The sequence below is a fragment of the Dreissena polymorpha genome, chromosome 1 (assembly GCF_020536995.1).
Source record: "Dreissena polymorpha isolate Duluth1 chromosome 1, UMN_Dpol_1.0, whole genome shotgun sequence".
In the NCBI taxonomy this organism is placed as follows: Eukaryota; Metazoa; Mollusca; class Bivalvia; order Myida; family Dreissenidae; genus Dreissena; species Dreissena polymorpha.
In genome coordinates this window covers 175168421-175191791 of record NC_068355.1, presented here as the reverse complement: position 1 = coordinate 175191791, position 23371 = coordinate 175168421, and the positions used below count along the sequence as shown (strand labels likewise).

Here is a 23371-nt window from a genome sequence, read left to right as displayed (position 1 = left end):
TTTGTAAATGACATTTAGACAGTTACTTAAATAAGACACATAACTTAAGATAAAATACAGCTTTCGAAAAAGCCGATGTACTGTTTTAACTGTTTTCCCTCGGCATGAAATCTTTCAAAGGTTCGTTATTTAATATCTCCGAGAATGTACGCGCCCTTTGTAAATTTGACGGATGATCTGTACATTATGTTTATGAGAGAATTTGTCTAACACGACTTAAATTGTTCGTTATTGAAAATTTGTTAGTAGTATTTCAAACAAACTTTGTTTTGGGAATAAGCAAAAAGTATTTTGTTTGCTAATAATACATGTCATGTCACGTCAAGAATGCCGTATCGATTCTCCATAAGTAGTGCAACGTGACATCGACATTTTGGAATATAATTTGATCAGTTTATAAATTGAAGTGAATGTTATGGTTTCAATAAAATCGTGCAAAGCGTACACGAATCCAAATGCAAAAGATAAAATCAATGCATGAAGTGCATGCTCATGGACATGTGGAGTGCTTGCGTGCCAGGTACATGCTGTTGATGTTTAACCCATTTATGCCTAGTGGACTCTCCCATTCTTCTAAATTCGATCAATTTATTTCCAAAATTAGGGATGTCTAGTCTATTTATTTCTATATTTAGAATATTTATTACAGAAATTCCTTAAAGCAAACAGCGCAGACCCTGTGAGACGCCGCATCATGCGGCATATCATCTGGGTCTACGCTGTTTGCCAAAGCCTTTTTTCTAGACGCTAGGCATAAAAAATGGTTAGATCATCTTTATCCAAGGAGAGAACATCTTTTATGCAAGACACGTACAAGTAATTACATTAGAATAAAGTTGCACGCATGCGTGAAAAATGCAGGTTTAATACGTGTGGTCACGGAGCGTATATTGACTCATCTAGAGTCCGTAGTGTGGTTTAACTGGTCTCGAGAGTTTCAGAATACAAACGAGATATCACTGTACGTTTATATCCCGTGTTTACACGTCTTTTGTGAAAAGCAATGTATGAATGGCTAGTAAGTTTAACAGTTCTCTTGGTGACAATACTGGTTATACGGTGGTTTTGGAGTTTAAGATCGCTACCTCCTGGACCTTTTCCATGGCCCATTGTGGGTAATATCCGGATGTTCAAAAAGGACCCACGCGGCTACCGGATGTTTGCAGCTCTCGCGGATAAATACGGACCGGTTTACAGGTACGATTTTCTGTTCTTTTCGTAAAGATTCATCTCGATTTCCGTAACTATCCGATCATGAAATCGAGAACGACAATAACCGGGTTTTAATGTGAGTATGACAAAGTTGTCAATTATTATTTTAATGGACCTCTTTAATATAAAATATCATATTCAAACGACGGCGTGTTAATCAATGTTAATTATTAGTATTTGTCAATGTAATTGAAGTATGATATTCAGGCCATTTATCATTTTTATTCTGTATATTTGTGTAAGGTTTTCCCGATGTGTTATTCTTTTTGAATAATTAGTTGGTCGCGTTAGCGGCCGACTAAATTTACAGAGCATATTTTGCAAATCAGTATGTGCTTAGAAGCCTTAGCTACGATAAGAACCGCAACTCACTCTGCTAGGGACGATTACCGCTGCCTGTCTGCAGCAGACGACAAATGATTCTGCTCAAGCAGTGAGTGTATATACCAGCTTGTAAGACGACATTGGCCAGTCTAGTGTTTATCATTGAAATCTGTACATATATGCTGCTTTCAGGGAAAACGAGGCTTAATGCACGTCAAATAAGATTAGCCTGTGCATACTGATTAGCCTGTGCAATGCGCACAAGCTACTCAAGGACGACAACAGCGAACAACGTCAGTGCCTTCAGCGCTTTGACTTTTGTATAAGCATTGACATTACGGAACTTTTATTTCCCTCTACTGAATTATATGAAAAGGCCGTTTGATTTGTTAAACATCGTTTTGACATCGTTAAAGGATTGCAGTAACTATTCCCCTGCCAAAGGTGGAGGGATATACATTGGCGTTGGCCGTCAGCCCGTTTTATCCTGCCTCTGTTGCAAACATAGACATAATAAAGCAGGGTCGAATTCATCTCCGGCCAACAAGAAGTAGTGTATTCCTACGCACGCTGTGACACATAGTTGAGTGTAACCTTTCCAATACACTTCGCAAGGGTGTAGTATTTTACCAATATCGGCTGCTGTCGTATGGTAGACCAAGAGCAAAAATTCACATTGTCGATTCGTTTTTATTTCTTCTTATATTTTCAATAGGAAATTATTAAAAGGAACAGTTTAAGTGGAACTATTTTTTACGTGACGTTATCGGTTGTTAATCGGTCGTCTGGAATGTTGTGTACATGTAGGAGGCTCGATAACAATAATTATATTGTTATGTCAATTTATCATTTGTCTTTGATAAAATGTGTCAACGGCACGAAGAATGAAAAATCGAATACATGGTTGGTGCCGAGATGGAGAAAGTTTATCTGGTTCGGCCCGAAAAAGATTTTTTTTCTTTTTCTAAGCCTCGCCGGATAAACTTTCTCCATCTCGGCATCAGTCATGTATTCTATATATTCCGTCTCATTCTGTCCGTCCGCCTGTACAAACCTTTGAGGGCTATAGCTTAGAAACTATATAAGCTATCAACACGAAACTTCATGTGTTCATAGATATCATAGATATAAATGAAGAGTGGTGCCATTGCCAAAGACCATAATCATAAACTGTCTTCAATAAGAATTGGTGTCCTTTGTTTGTTGTATGATATAACTTTTCAGCGCCTTATCTAAGATACCATACAAGATTAAAACATAAAACATAATGGGTGTTAAGATATTAAATAGTTATATTGACTTGCACAAGAACCATAACCCTACACTTTCTTAAATAAGAGTTATTTCCCATTGTTATTTTTTATGATGCAACTTTTGAGGGCTAAATCTTAATTACACTACAAGATGTCAACATGAAACTTCGCGTGTGTTTATATTAATGAGGAGAATTTAAATGCTTAAAAACAAGTACCCTACACTTAATTATTTTTAGGTTTATACCGTAAATCAAGAGATTTACAAAAAAATCCATTAACATAATTTATTTGGCGGGGATATCAATTTAACGAATTTGCTGGTTCTTTTATGTACACTGTTATCTTATCAATGCTTTCCCTCTTTTTTTCGTTTAAACAGGCTGTACTGTGGGTCACAGCTTATTGTTATGCTAAACGGATATGACGCTATCCACGAGGCTTTCACACGCCAGGCTGAAGTCTTCACGGACCGGCCCCAGCTGTTTGCGCCACTCATCGGCGTCACAAAAGGAACAGGTTATTTGTTACTTCAACAGAGCACATAGAGTTCTATTTGTCTTGATTTTCTGTTGATTTTAATTTTATTTATTAGATGCGCCTTATTTGCCTGAATGATGGTTTCAAAATGATTGGTTATTATGTTTATACTTAAAATCGGCATTCATTGACAATTATACAGAGCCCTTTAATTTTCCTAGAAAATTCCATACGTTCAATGACCATACAAACATATGAATGTCATTTATATTTAAGTATTTAATACATAACCTTGTTGTTTGGCAAACCATAAATTACTTGCTAGTTGTTTTCCTTAACAACAAACAGAAACACGCAAAATAAAAATTCGTATAGCACCGCAAAGCACTATGACAATCAAATGGAATTACAGGCATCACCTACAACAGCGGCGACGCCTGGAAGGCCTTACGTCGTTTCACGCTGCAGGCGTTACGCGACTTCGGCGTCGGTAAACTGACGTTAGAAGCGCGTATAGGCGAGGAAATCACCGTACTCGCCTCCATTTTGAAGGACGCGAATGGGCGCCCTGTGCGATTAAAGCCAGTTTTCTTGTCGGCCGCAGCCAATATCATATGCAGCATCATGTTCGGAGCGAGGTGCGGGGTGCTTTTTAATTAACCATTTAAAAGAACTAAACATTTCCTGTAAATCAACTAAGATACAAATTTGATGGATGATGTTTTTTCAACGTTCACGAAAGAGGGAAAGCATTGAATGACATATTTTCAAAAATCTCATCTATCTAAAACAGAATCTCATCTATCAATATTGCAAAAATCAGACCACAGTTTTCACACCTCGGGTCTTATATTTATAAATTGATTTGAAAACCACGCTTTCCATGCGGAGAACATGACTTGAATCACATCAGCATACAACGTATATTTTACTTGTATGAATCAATTGCTTGACATTTACAATGATTTTCAAACAATAAAAAAAGATACAAATTAGCTGGAAATTAACTTAGCTTCAGAGCGAATATCATTATAAAACCTCAAAGTTCAATGAAAATGATCTACAATGCGTCAGAGTGGGCATAAATCAGCTGTAATAGTGAGCTTTTAAGTTTATAAATGAACTTCACACATGTCATATCTCGACATCTTTGTACAGCACCATGTCATATCATTTTTTTCATCATCACGTTGTATGTAAAGTCGAATTTTTCCACCAATACAAACCTTTTTAAGAAACCCTGGCGGATATGTTTCTCGGGGACATTGGTTAATATAATTGTCGGTGAACAAACTTTTTCACTGGCATACCTTCAAAGAAATTTGTAAATAAAGAGCTAAATATGGGACAAATCCCTGCATCGTCGACTTTAAATAGCCATATTTCAATATATCCTGAATATTAACCAGGATTTTTCTAACATACATGGTCATACCTCCTTTGCATGCACCAAAATATATTTTATTCCAAAAATGCCTTTAAACAATTATAGAACTGGATTTACTTACCCTACCGAAATTCTTTGAAATATATCGGCTACATCTCCTAGCATGTCCAACTTCTCACAGCATGTCGGGTTTCCGGGGTGAAGTATGTGATATTAAATAATAAAACATAATGTGTTGACGTATTAAATAAGATGCAGTACTAGTAGAACAAGTATAAGGCAGTCTGGCTATTTAATTTATTTTGATTTATGACCCACTGACATGATTTAAGTTATTATTTATATTAAAAAGCTTTAATGACTATGGATTCGTGGAAGTATTTAGTGTTATTTAAGATTAAAATCTACACAATTAGACTTTTGAATCAAGGCCCCCCTTATCTAATAATAAAATTCAGTGCTCACTTGAATTCGGTCGAATTACTCGGATTATGTATGTACAAATTACCGCAACCCATGGAATATGTAAACTATTTAATTAATGGTTTGATACCATTAATTAATTATAAATACACAACCTTTGGTGAAGTTCACTGTAAATGTCGTATTTTAAGACCGCATGGAACAGACTTTGTTTAATATTTTATTGCAAGGTTCGAGTACTGCGACACAAGGTTTATAGAGCTGACGGAAGTTCTAGATGGGATCTTCAAACTGAACGCGCCCTTCGCGAAGGAGAATTTTTTTCCGTTTACCAGAACGTGGAAGTCAGGAAGGGAGGTAAAATGTCATGTCCACTTAAGGTTATACAAACTTACTTTATTTAAATGCTATCTAAGGTTCATAAAGATATGGGTGTCGAAAGGGAGGCAGTAATACGCATCCACCATATTCTGATTACCTATCTTTACTTACTGAAGTAGTTAAGTGCGGCTGTATTGAATAATTATATATGGGCCGTGCTCTGTGAAAATGGGGTTTACCGCATGTGTGTAAAGTGTCGTCCGAGATGAGCCTGTGTAGTCCGCACGGGCTAATCAGGGACGACACTATCCGCAATAACTAGACTTTTTGTTAAGAAAATACTTTCTTGCAACGAAAAAATACAATACAAGCGGAAAGTGTTGTACCTGATTAGCTTTTGCGAACTGCTCCGGCTAATCTGAGACGACACTTTACGGACATGCTTAAACCCCCTTTTCACAGAGCACGGCCCATATCCTTTTTGAAGTGTGACGGAATCGTATTTTAAGCCATATGATTTTTAGCGGGAAGGTTTTATTCTAGGTTACGCATGCGCAATTAATTTCCTTCTATATTACATATAAAATAGTTGAAGTTCGATATCAATTTTTACCATGATCAAGCAATGACCCACTATATCATCATACATCATTGGAAAGATAAATGCATAATCTTTTGAAAAAATGGATGTCATTAAATTCTATATATTGTAACTCAAAATATTCACCTTAGAATAGGCAAACCGGTTTTGGCAGCTGTGCAGGCGACCATTTTGGGCTCAAATAGTATGACCTACTTTCAAAGCCGGGAACCATCAACAGAAAAAGTAGAGCACAAAAATAGCTTTTTTTCTTATTGCTTACAAATATACCTTCAAATTGATACCAAAACATTCCATTTGCAATGTATTTTACAAATCCTATGCAGCATGCACTGAACAATGTGTGCTAAGTATCAAACTGACTGCATGTAACCCTAAAAACAGGAGTTCCGGTTTGGGGTTATGTGACCTTTAAGAGAACCCAACCCCTTCAAATTTAAATTAAAGGCACTTTTCCCACAGGTATAATCTGTTTTGAGAAAGATCACAAAGTTCCGGTACAATGACACACAGATTAATTCATAAAAGTTGCCGTTGAAAGCGCCATGCGTAACAGCGTTTCGCGTCAAGAATTAAGGTAGAAAAGCCGAACTTGGTTACATCATACATGCAGCACTTAGACTCCATACAAGGCATGTCTTTCGATTCTTATAGGCAAAGCTGATCTAACATATGACTTAATAAGTGAAAACAATCATCAATGGCAATATTTGTGCATCAAAGCAGGTTTTGAACTGGATTCGAACAAACTTTTTTTATTTTTTTTTTTGCACATTTTAGGTAAAATCCATGTAGAAGCAGCAATTCTGATGTCATTTGACCCAACAAAAGGGCTTGCTTGCATGGAAAAACAACACACTTGACTTCCTGACTAAAAAAAGTCATCGTCAGACATGAGCTTTAAGTCTTTTGTCACACCTGGACCTATGATTCCTCGGCTCGAGTTCCGTCTCGAAAGTGTCAGACACCGGAAAGTGTCAGTCTGGCCCGGGTGCTCAATTCCGTGTAATCTGAGAAAACAAAAAGGTTTTTTGTGCACATTTACCTATTACGGTGCCAACTAATGTAAGTTAGATACAATTAGAGTAAGCTTTCAATAGTCTTTCTTGCTTTATTTGCTGCAAATGGTTAATTCACCGCGCCGGCATCACATTGTCGGGCACACCGGCAAAGTTATCGCCACAAAATTTGGTTTCAGAGCTGCAGTCAATGTAAAACACCCAATTTTCCTAATTTTGGTGACAAAAGTGTGCCAGGATATCAAAGAAATCATTTTAAATAGATTTAATTGAAAATAACGGCGTACTAACCTGCAAAGACACCGATCCTCTCGACACGACTGGGCGAGTGTTGAGGGCCGTCTTCGAATCAGTCATGCTGTACAGTTTTTGATGGCCTGTCACTCCAGCCGGACTTGTAAACCAATTGGACGACAGTTCAGGCAGAGCTATAGACCCATTTCGACACCGCCTACAAATGCACACTTAGGTTTACGCATTATATTAAGGTCACTTAAATACAGATTCCCTGGTGTTTTTCATGCAGGGTCTATCACAACAACATTCTTCCAAGAAAGAAAGCATAATATTATTATCATGTTTGTGTTTTCAGCTGAATACTTGATTTTACTTGAACTCAGCAAGATATCCAAACAGGTAAAATAAGGCAAAGTAGTGTTATTCTGAGTAGATCTGCCTGAATGGGTTGCAGGCGAAGGCAGATAGAAGTGTCGGTCCAAAATTGGCGGGCATTTTTAACAGTAAAAGGCTCAACAAGTAAACAATAATAATAAATACAGATGAAATAAAGACATGCATTAGGTTTATTATTGAGATTGATGCAAATTAATGTCAAAATGGCACTGAAAAACAATACCGGGTGTTTAAGTAGTCTTAGAATATGTCTCCGGAACAGGTTTCGGTGTGATTTTCCAGCATTTACCCCCCTTACGACCCCAAGTGCAACAGCCCAATTGCAAACAGCCCTAATTTGGGTCAAAATGACATCTGGCAGTTATGTTTTGCAATACAGAGAGTTTTTGATGGTCAAATGTCAAAATTCTGGCAGACGACTAACTTGGTCGGATGTGCTTAAAGGTTACGCATGCGCAATTAATTTCCTTCTATATTACATATAAAATAGTGGAAGTTCGATATCAATTTTTACCATGATCAAGCAATGACCCACTATATCATCATACATCATTGGAAAGATAAATGCATAATCTTTTGAAAAAATGGATGTCATTAAATTCTAAACATTGTAACTCAAAATATTCACCTTAGAATAGGCAAACCGGTTTTGACAGCTGTGCAGGCGACCATTTCGGGCTCAAATAGTATGACCTACTTTCAAAGCCGGGAACCATCAACAGAAAAAGTAGAGCACAGAAATGGCTTTTTGTCTTATTGCTTACAAATATACCTTCAAATTGATACCAAAACATTCCATTTGCAATGTATTTTACAAATCCTATGCAGCATGCACTGAACAATGTGTGCTAAGTATCAAACTGACTGCATGTAACCCTAAAAACAGGAGTTCCGGTTTGGGGTTATGTGACCTCTAGCTCAGGTTTGAACAGATTACGCAAAGTCTGCGCTCTCTAACTCGCATACGCATGGGCGGGATAAAATTGTATTTGACTCAAAAAGTCTATCATTTTTCATAATGCGCAAAATAACCAGGTAAATATTGTTGGTTTACATTATAATAATTTCCTTAATGATACTATTTCCCGTTTAATAACATTCTAGTTTGCATTAAATATCTTGAAAAACATATTCCGACCAGTGTGAGGCACTAATTCGCACATATTTCTTAATAATATAAAGTGTACATCATTTATTAAATTTCCTCTGACGTAAATTTTCAGTTAATTCGGAAGAGAACGGCAGCCATTGAGCGAGTAAAGAGCTACCTATCTGAGACAATTGAGGACCATAAGGCAACGTTTGACAGCACCAATATCCGAGACTTCATTGACCTATATTTGAAGGCCGCTCAGGAAGACACGGATTCGGCACTATTTACTGGTTGGTTGAGTGCATCGTTTCTACGTACTGTATGTCAATAGCGGTTCAATAAGTAATATTTAATTAATATTATATTTGCTTTGTATGTTCTATATTGGAATACAGTCAATGACAGTCACCTTTTAAATAGTAATCCACGTTTAATACATGCAAACAAGTTCGTAGATTTTTTTTAATTATTTGTGTCGCATTCTGATACAACTGGGCATAGTGCATGTGCTTAAAGTATCGTTCCAGATTAGACTGTGCTGTTCGCACAGGCTAATCAGAGATGACACTTTCCGGTTTTATGGTATTTTTCGTTTAAAGGAAGTCTCTTCTACACAAAAATCCAGTTATGGCGGAAAGTGTCATCGCTGATTAGCCTGTGCGGACTGCACAGGCCAATCTGGGATGACACTTTACGCACATGCATATGGCCAGTTTTCTCACAACGCGACTCATTTAGTTGCCATGGCCCCCTCTTACAAAATACCTAACAAATAATAATACTTATGACTTAATGTATAACTAACCAAATATATATTAATATTCAACATGGTCTTAAAATGCCGAAATACTGACAAGAGACGAATAGTGATACTACAATTATATCATATATGTTATTCTTAGAAGTTAGAGTTTATAATTTATACACAATTGAATCATGACATGTGATGCAATGTGAATAGAGTACCCAGGTTATTAATAATAATAACTTTATTTCACGAAGATAACACATTAAGAAATAGCATATCTTTTTAACAATGTGGTCTTCAAAAAAAACACAGTATATGTAAATATAACTCAACAATGTCTAGCATACTGCAATCAGCCTTAAAATAATTACAAAAGCATCATATAATGAAAATAATAATACTAATACAAATAATATTAATATTATAAAATAATAGTAATATAATTACAATAATAATAATAATAATAATAATAATAATAATAATAATAATAATAAATAATAGTAGTAATAATAATAATAATAATAATAATAATAATAATAATAATAATAACAATAATAATAGTAATAATAATAATTATAATAATTAATATAATACCAAATGCACTACATTTGTCATCCGAACAGAGGCGAATGTGTACAAGATCATCGTTGACCTGTTTCTTGCCGGGGGCGAAACCACGGGTACGAGCCTTGACTGGGCGATTCTGTACATGGTAACTCATCCGGATGTTCAAAAGAAATGCTTCCAAGAAATAACAGAGGTACAGTTCAAATCAACGAGGAGGAGGGATCGGAAATATGAATGCTATATTGCTAATTTAAACATGAAAAAGCATTGTGGGCAGGAAAACAGTTTATATCTGTGGATGATCATTAAGTCGATCTTATGGGCAATAATGATGATTATATTGTTGCTGATGATGAAAAATGAGGGTATTTAAAGTGATATCAAGATGAAGACGGCGATGAAATGTTTAAAAAAGCAAAAACGAACGGTTCATATTTTTTAACTTTTTAATACAAAACATAAAAAGTATGAAATGTTCTGCACTTTCTTTCAGGTTGTGGGTAGTCACAGACCAGTCGTCATTTCTGACCGACCACAGCTGACCTATATACAGGCCACCCTGCTGGAGGTACTGCGGATTTCAAATACACGTAAGTAGTTAATTTAAAGGGGCCTTTTCACAGATTTTGTCATGTTTTGAAGTTTGTCATTAAATGCTTTATATTGATAAATGTAAACATTAAATTTTAAAAGCTCCAGTAAAAAATCAAAAATAAAATTTAAAAAAGGAAAAAAAGTAACCCGCAGCAGGGCTCGAACCAGTGACCCCGGAATCCTGAATTAAAAACGCATTAGCCAACTGAGCTATCCTGCCAAGCATACATATACTGCGTATTTTATACCTTATGTAAGCAATCTTCGTAGTTTCACAAATTTAAACGACAACAACAGAACTCTCCAAATTATTCAATCGTTCCGCGTTGCAACGCTTTATAATTTTTACGTTTTTAAATCGTCAAAAGATGCATATAATGGCTATATTAGACCATGGCAAATGTTCAGTAATACTGTTTTCTCACAAATATCATAACTAAACCGAAATTTTGCGAATATGAAACAACTTTTTTTTCAATTTTGTCAATTTACCAAACCGTGAAAAGATCCCGTAAAGTTATACAGCGCAACATATATACATAAAGCATTTAATGACAACGTTTGGTCGACATAAACGCAAAGTGGCTTATAAATAAACTTTCGCTTCTTTTATCGAATGCATTTCAAACTTTAGTGATTGAACTAGAGATATTTGAACCTTTAGGTTAAAATCAAAGATGTGTTTACTTCAATTTTGTAAATGCCAAACGTACCAACTACGCTTACAAATTTTCGAAAAAAAAGATTACCGGAGAAGCCAGGAAGCGTTAAGTTTATTTAATTTCAAAGACAATAACATTTCAAATTAAAACAACGTTTATACGTGATCATTCAAATTATAACGTAGTCTATGAGACTACTGAGATCGTAACACATGAGCAACAAATCATTCAAAAGTCCGCTCCAGTATTTATCATGAACACATTTCGAATTTCTCCCCTTTGGTGATTGTTTTATCATTAATTGTCTCCCCTCGAATTCAAATAACAACTAAGAGGCGGTAATCGGTTTTAAGTATACAGCAATACCACTCTTTTGCGTCGAATGTCCTTGCTCGGAACCACTATGACTATTTCGACATCGAAAAAAATGTGTCTTATTTATATTTTAAGCAAAATATTAATCATCCAAAAAATATTCAACCAATGTATTTAAATCCATACTGTTTTCCAAACTATGTTAATCTAACCGTATTAAAAGTACGGTTGATATTTAAATACCGATAAATAGTACCAGTTTTGCATACAGAGCTATGAATTCACAACTTTATAACACTGAATTCTGAATATTGATGCATTGTCAATTTAAAACATCACATAAGTCAATCAAATATGATCGAAGGCTCAACTTTAATAACATCGAAAAAAGTGGTCTTCCTCGGTACGCACGTCATCTTAGAGCCTGACGTATGTGCATACTTCAAGACGTTTACGATGCCGTGATTTGACTCGATCCGGATGGCGTCAAGAGAATACATGGATGGATCCTCGTCGAAGTAATTAAAGGGCTGTAGGACGAAGGTGAGCCCCATCCCGGGGGTTGTAGTCACCGGGAGGTCCTCCTTGTGGGGGATGTGGTGCACACCCATGGTGACCCAGACGACCAGGTCCTGCAAAGGAGTAAGACGTGTTTTGAAATATGTACACGACAGATATCGTGGATACTTTGCAGTCAATCAGGAACTCGTATGGAGAAAAACTCACTAACTGGACTATAGCTCAATGGAATGAGTTGATGGAGCCTCTGCACGAAATGAGCACTAAATGATAGAGTTAGGTCTGTTTGTGTGTGGCATTAAATAATATAGACTCTTTTTGTCACTCCATACAAAATCTTCAAGTTTCTGAATTGTGTTTCTTAGGTTTATTTTAAAAATGAAGTTTATATACGAATGACATATTCGTAAAGCTATAGTCGTGTGAAGAAGGTAGGATCAACTATTCACGAACCTGATCAACAATGCTTTCATCATCGTCTATATAGCTCTGGAAGTCGACGACCTGGTCGTACACGTCGAACATGGAGTACATGGAGCTGCTGTGGGCCTCTTCCGGCTTGTGGCGGGTCACGGCCGTCTGGTACCGCGCCCAGTTGATCGCCGGCTCCTTGTTCCGGCCCTCTGGGAGTATCTGCTTCATCATGCCCTGGTTGATAAGTCTGCAGAAAAAATATCTGATTATGCACATAAGACTATCAAGTTATAGAAATGAGTTATTTAATGTGTAATTAGTAATCCAATATAAATAGTCACTTATATGTTTCGTATGACAGTTGAAAAAACATAACTCATAAGCCAGCTGCAAAATATATGTAAGATCACATAAGAATCGAAATACTTTTCACAGTAATGAATACAAATAAATGCATACGTGTATAATCATGTGTTGTTTTCTTTTTGTGTGCATTTTTCTTAATTCTAAATAGTAAGCCGTATCTAAGATATCGCAGTTACACTGCATGCCCTTTATATAACAATGCCATATGGGGCATGTATACACGTTGACCTCTTATATAAACACTAGCGTCGTTGTAAATAATATATCACTAAATATTATTGTTCTAAATACGTGCGATAGGCTGTTTTGTATTTACATGTAAACTACTGATGTATTGAGGCATGCTATAATAATACACGAATGACATCTACATGTAAATATTATTCTTTACCTGTATGCTCTGTGGTTCCCGTATTTGTCTGTGGTTGCATTGTTATAAAACACGTGGTAACTTGGGTTTTCAAAATTGAACTTGAACGCTGCCCTTTTTTCAGTTCTAATTAGTTCTCGTTCAATCATTCCCTGACTGTAGGTGTCATTTATTGCCGAGAACTCATTTTTAGCCGTTTCCACTTTAACGTGAATCATCTCGTAACGATTGGAAGTCCCCTTGATATCAAGATCAACTTTGAAGTTGAACATGTGGGAGTGGAAGTTGGCTGAAAGGAAATCTTGGATTTGGAAGGCGTACTTCCGCTCCATTTCGGAAAAAGCGTTACCCATAACGTACCCTGTTGAGATCCCTTTAGTTTCCAGAACACCGTTTTGAAAAAATCTGAAGTCAAATATATAATCGTAATTTATAACGGATACAACAGTTCGAAGAACCAGAATAGAATTCTCCATCCCCTGGTAAAACGCGCCCTCCTTTTTCGAGAACGCATGGTGACGTCGGATGGGCTCACCGGTGTTAATCTCAAACAAGCAGAAGACATTTTTAACGAGTAGAGGTCTCTCGGAGTTTTCGGTCACGTGTTTTGAATCGAAGAACATCGCGTGATCTGGACAGTCCGCGCCTGGCACGAGACTCGTTGCAGACATACCAAACAGTACTTCAGAGGAATCCATGTAATCGGAAAACCTCTGTTGGGGATTGTGTCCGGAGTAGAATACTGATATTTCCTGCAGACCGAGTTCGTATACGATTCGTTCGCCGTCGAATTTAATGTCATAAATTTGCGGTCCGTACGCTGTCGACATTCGGAAATCGAACGACCATTTCATGTATTGAACATGCTGCCCTTTTACTGTGTACCGTTTACCGTCTGGCTCAACCTGTACTGGCGCACGCTTCTTGGCCGCTTCCGGTATTGCGCCTCGTTGATTCATCGTAGAGAACGAGTTCCGGTCTACTTTTGGAAAAGATCGCATGGTGCAGTTTGACGCTATGGTTTTAGCCTCCTGCAACGTTTTAAACTGTTTTCCTTGAAACCACACGAGGTCGATAACTGTCTGCCCGGGATAGAATCCTACAAGTACAGAAAAATCCACAGGGTGCAGAACGTAGTATTCCACGTCGTAGTGTAGCCAGTACCATATTTTCCGCATGTTCGTTCCGCTCGATGCCGGGGAGTATGTAGATGCGTACCGGAATGTCAGACACTTGTCGCCACATTCCCTTACACTGGTTCCATAACAGCTTCTGAGAATGTCTCCAAACTCGCTGTGCACAGTGTTGGTTAGGTTTGCTATCACCTGATCATAGTCATGCTCAGTACTTGGCCGATAAAAGTACGGTAACGATGCGTTGATACCCGGAACCGGATGATGGTAACTCGTGTTCGGAAGAGGCCCAACGACGATTTCGTTAATCTGTTGGTCAGGTGCTTTCCCTCTTATTATGATAACCTTAGCTTCCCGGGCCGGTTGTTTGGCCCCTTTGTCGAGATGCGCGATCACCTCCGACTTTTCGGGAAGATGCAGCTCAGCCATGAACACGAAATTTGCGTTGGTCTTACTTGCGGACGGTCTTACCAAATCAAACTCCGGTCTGGAGTAGAGGTAATTTGTCAACGATTCAATCTCCTTTCCCGTAAGATCCTGAAAAACCGTCGGGTTTTGAGATTCCTGTTTGGTGTATTCCTGTTCTGTGATGTCACAATCATCTACCTTCGCATTGGCTTGGTCGCCGATGTCATCGTGTTTGGAGATTACGACCATTAAAGCGATGAAGAGGCTTATACAGACGACAGACAGTAATGCCGTGGAGCAGAGCAGGCATCTGTTTGTCCGACTTCCGCTTCCCATTGTTGACAGTGAACGCGCTTAAACAAACAGAGCCAATAAAGAATATTTTAACAAATCCACATTCCAGTTGTGCCAGTAGATACTAGAACGTAAAGGCGTTTATTGACGCAAATGTGCAACTATGTAAAGGCCAAGCCATTGATTAATGGGCCAATTTTCGGCAAATAGCGACGACCGATTCTTGCAGTAGATGACGAAATAATGTAGGCATTTTCTTATACATCGTGCATGTCAATCTAGTTCATATATGACAGCAAGGACAATAACTTCAATCGTCGGTCAATGCGGTGCATATTACATTTTTTTAATTGAGTCTATCATATAAGTTATTTACGGAATGCTACTAAGTGGCCATGTCCGGTAGTGGATGCTTCATGCTGAAAATACCACTTTCTCCTGTAATGTTGTTGTTACTTTAACGCTTAAACAATAAAAAAAATGTTTTGCATATTAATCTAAAACGATATGAAAGGGAAGTCTCGATGTTGTTTTTCTGTATGCTACAATGACGGTAATCTGGATTACCGGTAGACATAGACGGATACAAATCAGATTTCGCATCGACCGATTGTCTTGCAAAATACATCATATAAAAACTTGTCATGTTGACTTTTCAATAGAAATGTTCGTGAAAAAATCGTACCTTTTAATTAATCAGCTCTACAGCTTATGTGCGTATTTTTCTAACGTAGTTCTCAAACCCGATCGAAGATCTTACCTATCGGACATTGAGGCGTAGCACATAATTATTTGGAAATTTCTCAAAGTCTGTATTTTACTTTAATTTGAGTATAAACGACACACACTCAACGCCTATTGTGTTTGTATTAACTTAAGTGCACTCTTTGGTTATTGTAATAGATTGAAATGCCCCTGAAGGATTTTCCAAAAGATCATTTAAAACTTGTCCAAACGTTTTTTAATCACTTTAGTAATTGCTTTACATTAGCCTTAAAATACATTAGTGACGTGTTTGCTCAAATTGAAGCGATGTAACCATAAAAGTAGCTAAAATAAGTGGCTAAAATATGTCAACATTATCAAAAGGCCAGTGGCATGCGAAAAATTCTTGGCACACGTCAAACACAGCCAATTAAATATGAACATATGTTTATAGTAAATTTTATAAAATATGCATTTATCCGAAAGGGAGAACAAGCCTATTGTTTACCTCTGCTGATGCTTCTATAATCTTAAGTAGCATTCTTTTGTAAACCATCATGTCTTCTATAGCGGATAACTTTGTATCGATATTTTGCATTTAGTACAATAACATGATTAAAAAACTTTATTATTACGCAGATTTCACAACGATATGGTGACTGAGAAAGCTTTTCATTAATCGCTAGCCCTGAACGCGATAGGATTCGTATATGAATCGAATATTCATTCATTGACGAGCATATTTCAATGTACGATTTTAATTAGTAAGTAACCATATAATTGTCAAATGTGGTCCTCAAGCAAAGATATAAATCAAGTATATACAATATTTGTCAGTTCGATGGTTACATAAAATGACGCTATATGCTTTGGTAAGGTTTTAATTACATCAATAATGCGGTGCGCCGGTTTTTATCCCACCACCTCTTTTAAGTGTATATTGAAGGCAGTATGTATCGGCTAAAACATCAACATTTTATGGGCTTTAAAAGACTCTTAAGTATTCGTTAGATTTGTTTACAGATATTTCAACGATATTTTAGGTCGTGTTCCTCAATATCTCGTCAAACAACACAATGTTTGCTCGTGTTCCTCACCATCTCGTCAAACAACACAATGTTTGCTCGTGTTCCTCACTATCTCGTCAAACAACACAATGTTTGCTCGTGTTCCATATTATCTCGTAAAACAACACGATGTTTGCTCTATATGTGACCGTGTTCCTCAATATCTCGTCAAACAACACAATGTTTGCTCTATATGTGACATAGTATAGTTTATTTCGAGCATTTAACTCATTTATGCCTAGTTGACTCTTCCATCCTTCTAAATTGGATCACTTTATTTCCAAAATTATTGATGTCAAGTATGTTTATTTCTATATGTAGAATATTTCATAAAGAAATTCCTTTTAAGCAAACAGCGCAGACCCAGATGAGACGCCGCATTATGCGGCGTCTCATCTGGGTCTACGCTGTTTGCAATGTCCTTTTTTCAGGACGTTAGGCATAAATGGGTTAACGTTTTCTTCAATATTGTCTCTCTTTATCATATACACAGAACATTTTTGCAGGGTCCTAAAGTTGTGTATTATTTATATAAAAAAACATAATTCCGAAAATTGACGTTTGTGATGTCAGTAAAACGTGTACAGCTACATAATATGACTTTAATTATTGGTGACTTTAAACACAGTGGCTTTCTCTCTCCCGCACATGGCTAGACGGGGCACGATCCTGAACGGGTACTCAATACCAGAAGGGACCATTGTTATAGCAAACTTGTTTACGGCGCACATGGATCCGAAATATTGGGCTGAACCGAGCAATTTCGACCCAAGCCGTTTTATTAGCGCTAACGGAGAAGTTATTCGAAAAGAACTCACTGTGCCATTCGGAGTTGGTATGTTCTGCAAAATTCTTCAATTTACCGTGTTTATTTTCATTCGAGCTTTTAAGATTTACGAAAAGAAAAATATCAAACAAAAAGCAGCAACAAAAAAGAGGTCATTAGAATTATACATGAAGTATAACGTTCAATAAGGCACTAAAGGACAGTCTCCTGTGTTATAAATTAATACTTATATATAGATGACTACATCTAACACAAACAATATTAATAATAACCCTTACGGTAACGTTTGATAATGATGGTTCTCACAATACTTCGAATCGCTTTGATAATTGTCGATAAGCAAGATTTTAAATTTTGTAATAAAGCCATCACGGCTGTCTTTTCATGTATTTTATGGACTACCGGTAAACCTTATCGAGTATGTTTACATACTGGCTTCGCGTATCTCTTACAGGGCCCAGGTTGTGCATAGGAGAGCCCTTAGCACGCATGGAGCTGTTCCTTATCTTCGCGAACCTGATACAGAAGTTCCGGTTCGAACCGGTGGAGGGCGGTCGGTACTGCCTGGACGGCGTTCAGGCGCTCACTCTTACCGCGCAACCTTATGACGTCATAGCGACGTCACGATAGTTTTGTTATTGAACGATCCGAATAAGATTGAAGTACTGTGCAGTCGAAACATTTTTAGTATATCCAAGATGCTCGATATACTAATCTAAAGGCCATTGCGGCTAATCATTGAAACTGTACCTTTTTCTATTTTGTTATGTCCACCTATATATGGGTGAATTTGTAAGCAAATAAAATAATTAAAGGATATATTGTGTTAAAATGCAGACTATTTCCGAGTAAAGGGCTTAAAATAAACATGACAGAATAACGTGTTTGGTAATTTGTTTGATTTTTTTTTTTGCTTTATTCGATCATATTTCCTAAATGAACGGTAAAGTTTGCCAATTGAAGTTCGCTACATTTGATAAATTAACTTTAAATTAACAACCAAACAATGAATAATACGAATTTTAAAAAGAGATGGTATATGTTTATTAAAGGGGGTTATCGTAAGAAAAGTAAACGAACACAATTAAGCCAATCTACCTACCCTGATTGTTTGGTGATATTATTAGAAACAAATTAAATTTCGTTTTTGGCCTTATATAATCAAGCAGTGGTTAATACATTGATTGGAAATACACACATTGTATAATATGTAAATGACAGATATATCAGTGATCCAGAATAAAATACAATAGCATAAATATATTATGATTAGTAATTATTTTTCTTAAATCAATATAAATATACCGGTATTATGTAAGTGTCGTTAACCCATACTTAGATTCTATGTCATGATTAAATAATTGAAGTCCACATACATATAAGTTTGCTTTAATCTACATGTATTAAATTCAAAACTTAAAATCAATAAATGCACTATAATCTGATTTGATTAAAAAAACTTCATGTAAATAGCAGACAAAGAGACTTACTTGCTCAAAATGTGTGCACTCAGCAAGCGACTCGCAATTGATTTAGTTTTGTTACATTTTGTATTCTTATATACGGACAAGGTCGGCATGTTTTATACTAGTTCTCAAAATTGTCAGATTATTTTGCAATTTGATAAATGTGTAGATTGCTGGATTAGTAAACAAACCAATTGAATGTCATGTTGTCACATGGATGATATATCAGAAAAAATACAGGTGAAGCCTAAGAGATTGCTCTGCTTATCTCTGCCATTGAAACAAGCCATTTACAATCAGCAGTGTAATCCCGTGCTGGGATGAAGATATTTTACAATCGAGTTATCTGCACTTAAGATGCAAAATCAAAACAAAGTTTATCTGCGTAGACGTCGCTTATATTGGTAAACACGGTGTTTATTCGGGTCAGTCAGGTACTGTTTGTATAAAGGTCCCTGGGTCAGTCTAATACGGAATACCGTTAGGGCCACCGCGGTTGCAAATTCAAATCCAGAGGGCGACTAACGATATTGCGATAAAACGATGGCGACAATGCGATAGTTCGTTGGAAACAATGCGACAACGCGATGATACGATGGCGACAATGCGTGAGTACGATGGCGACAAGGCGATAGTCATATCGTACTGTCGCCATCGTATCATCGAATTTTCGCCATCGTACTATCGCATTATCGCCATCGTATTGTCGCACTGTCGTCATCGTATTATCGCACTATCGCATTGTCGCCATCGTACTATCGCACTGTCGCCATTGTATTGTCGCACTGTCGTCATCGTATTATCGCATTGACACCATCTTATTGTCGCACTGTCGTCATCGTATTATCGCACTATCGCATTGTCGCACTGTCGTCATCGTATTATTGCATTGTCGCCATCGTACTGTCGCACTGTCGTCATCGTATTATCGCATTGTCGCCATCTAACTATTGCACTATCGCCATCGTATTGTCGCACTGTCGTCATCGTACTTTCGCATTGTCGCTATCGTATTATCGCGTTGACGCATTGTCGCCATCGTACTATCGCATTGTCGCCATCGTTCTATCATAGTGTCGCCATCGTACTATCGCATAGTCGCCATCGTACTATCGCATTGTCGCCATCGTACTATCGCACTATCACATTGTCGCCCTCTGGATTTTAATGTGTAACCGCGATGTCACTAAAAGTATTCCGTAGTTAAGCGAATATCCAGTTTGTTTATTTCTTACATGATCAGTTTCACAATACTATCGCTGTTGCTATTTTAAGACATCAAATGACGCGTCGAATTTCAGAACGAGGCTGAACGAGTAACTTTCTTTGGAAGATGATTTTATATCAGTTGATTGTTATTTTTTACATTCGCGATTTTCATTAGCGCTGACACTGGTTACACTAACATATGCAATTGTTCATATGCATCTGACCATTGCGTCACCCTTTCAGCACTGCAACAACTCCGTACAATGGAGCTTCGAACTGAGAAAATGGGGCTTAAAGTGTCGTCCTAAATTAGCCCACAGCGCATCGTGGTTACTTTATGTTGAGAATTTCCGTAAATGCGTCAGCTATTATTGACTTATTTCAAGTCTTCTACCATCTTTTAAGGGAAAAACTTTTAAATTTTCTGAAATTAGATGAATCGAGTCGACAACTTCCATATGTTTATTTCATATGTATTTTTTCTTATTTTTTATTCGAGTGTTGATTATAAATTCGATACATACATTTATGAAATATTGTTTAAATAGAGCTATTTAACTTGAGTATTTTTCTGTTGTTTTTTTATAAGGAGTGGTGGGAAAATGATTGAAGAATTTCGAAATTGTGTTTACTTTTTTATTATGGGAAAGTATCGGTTATACAAAACAGTGAGAATCGTTAAATATGATAAAATTGAGATGTTCAGGAGTTGAACATTTCCAAACATAATTTTTTTTTAAATTATCGGTATTTATTTTGAAAATTATTTGTTTTGGGAAACAGAGAGGTGTTCTGATACATTTATCAAAACTGGTCGAACAAAAATATCGTTTATATCTGACTTCAGCAATATATTGACATAAATTTATTTCAAATATGTCATCTCCACTGTCCCACATTCATCAAACTTCACTACACCCTTTATGTAGGTGTGGAGAGGGGTAAGAAGGGTTAAGTTATAGGTCGGCTCACTAGTCTCTCTTAACACGTATTGGACAAACATACATGTGTTATAAACATTATTTAAATGTCAAAAGGTCATGACAACTACTTATTTTGATTAAGTACGATAAGAGTATAAAAATAAATTATATTTGACTCGTGTCCACATACATAAAATATTGATTAAAAAACGTATTTGAAATAAAAAAAACTAAAGAAAAAAATGTTATTTATATACTTAAATGTAATCGTTAGGGCTTTAAATCACAGATATTTACGTCTATGCGTAATCAATAAATAAACAAATGAAGTGTTGAGTCCTGCGATTGAATGTTTCTGATTTGTAGTAAGTAAACATTTGTGTACCCATCGATTTTTATAGCATGGGGCATACCCGGATTTCGTTTCTTTTTTTATCACAGTATGATTTAATTATTCTGTTAGAATCATGGACTGACAAATCAAGCAAAATAGAACTTTCTGGGTACGATTGTTATAACTTTTTTAGGAAATATAGACACAGGCGAGCCAAGCGCAATAGTGGCGGTATAGTAATATATACGCGCAGTAGCATAACCAGTGGAATATCGGTTGTTAAGAATACTCACGACACTATAATATGGCTTAATCTAGATAATTCGTTTTTAACAATAATGAAGATATATTTATTGCAGCAGTATATATGTGGGAAAGCGAATCGCCGATGGTCAACTTGATAGATACGGACCTGTTTGAAAGTCTCGGTAGCGATATTAACCATTTTCAAGGGTTGGGCACAGTAATGTTAGCTGGGGATTTTAACGCTAGAACAGCCTGTATATGTGATGCCGAATATTTTATAGAAGCCTGCGATATTGTGGCTGGTTGTATAACAACGATTTTTAACATCATTTTAAATTCAGGTAAATTCCCGTTAGCTTGGACAGAAGGGATTATAATCCCTATACATAAGAAGGGTGATAAATCCGATCCTAGTAATTATAGAGGTATCACCTTATTAAGTAACTTTGCAAAATTGTTTACATGTATACTCAATCAGCGAATATCGACCTGGTGCGAAAACAATGATGTTATATCTGACGCGCAGTTCGGGTTTAGAAAAGGCAGGTCAACTATAGATGCAGTTTTCATACTCCATTCTATTATTGAAAAATATGTTAATATGAACAGACGATTGTATTGTTGTTTTATTGATATTGAACGTTGCTTTGATTCCATATATTTAAATGCATTATAGCTAAAGTTATATAAGTCGAATGTGGACGGCAAAATTATACGCAGTATGTACCAATCAGTCAAATGCTGTGTTAGACATTGCAACACATACTCCGAATATTTTAATATACTAGTAGCAGTCGGGCTAAGGCAGGGGGAGATAACATCGCCGATACTTTTTTCTCTTTTCGTAGATGATCTTGAAATGTTTTTACAAAATAGACATAATGCGGGAATAAATATACAAGACATATGTTTAATTCTACTTCTGTTTGCAGACGATATGGTTGTCATATATGAAACGCCGGAAAATCTACAACAGTTTATCGACCGTTTATATGAATATTGTAATACCTGGGGTTTGCAAGTTAACATTCCAGAAACCAAAATTATTGTTTTCCGCAAACGCGGAGCTATCAAACGTAATGAGCGGTGGGTATATGGTAACGAAAACATAGACATTGACATAGACGATTTTATATATCTGGGTGTAACACTTAATTATACAGGAAACTTTAATCTCAATACTAACACTCTGTGTGGTAAGGGTCTAAAGGCACTTAATATATTGCTATCAAACTTGACATAACTATAGTTGTACACCTAAGGTAGCTTTACAGTTGTTTGATGCGTTTGTTTCTTCAATTATTACATACTCGTAAAAAATATGGGGTTTTTCAAAGTGTAGCGAGTTGGAAAAATTGCACTTTAAATTCTGCAAAGCTGTTCTTGGTGTCAGGAAATCAACTTCAAATGTAGGCGTTTACGGCGAACTTGGTAGACACCCGTTATATATGAACAGATATGTACGCATAGTAAAATATTGGTTTAAAATAACTAAAAG

General features: G+C 36.6%; 2 protein-coding genes across 2 annotated transcripts; one reads left to right on the top strand and one right to left on the bottom strand.

Annotated features, from left to right (window-relative positions):
* Nucleotides 1-864: 864 nt before the first annotated feature.
* LOC127862537 (cytochrome P450 2U1-like) lies at nucleotides 865-18958 on the top strand. Its single transcript, XM_052401705.1, has 9 exons — nucleotides 865-1197; nucleotides 3172-3308; nucleotides 3682-3907; nucleotides 5310-5436; nucleotides 8877-9036; nucleotides 10118-10254; nucleotides 10555-10651; nucleotides 17537-17743; nucleotides 18150-18958. The coding sequence occupies exons 1-9, from the start codon at nucleotides 1004-1006 to the stop codon at nucleotides 18323-18325; spliced, it is 1461 nt and encodes a 486-aa protein (XP_052257665.1). The 5' UTR covers nucleotides 865-1003; the 3' UTR covers nucleotides 18326-18958.
* LOC127862527 (putative amine oxidase [copper-containing]) lies at nucleotides 10490-19349 on the bottom strand. The gene is made up of 4 exons (XM_052401693.1): nucleotides 19186-19349; nucleotides 13323-15195; nucleotides 12605-12812; nucleotides 10490-12264 (listed from the first exon to the last, which is right to left on the bottom strand). The coding sequence occupies exons 2-4, from the start codon at nucleotides 15176-15178 to the stop codon at nucleotides 11977-11979; spliced, it is 2352 nt and encodes a 783-aa protein (XP_052257653.1). The 5' UTR covers nucleotides 15179-15195; nucleotides 19186-19349; the 3' UTR covers nucleotides 10490-11976.
* Between the last annotated feature and the right edge of the window lie 4022 nt (nucleotides 19350-23371).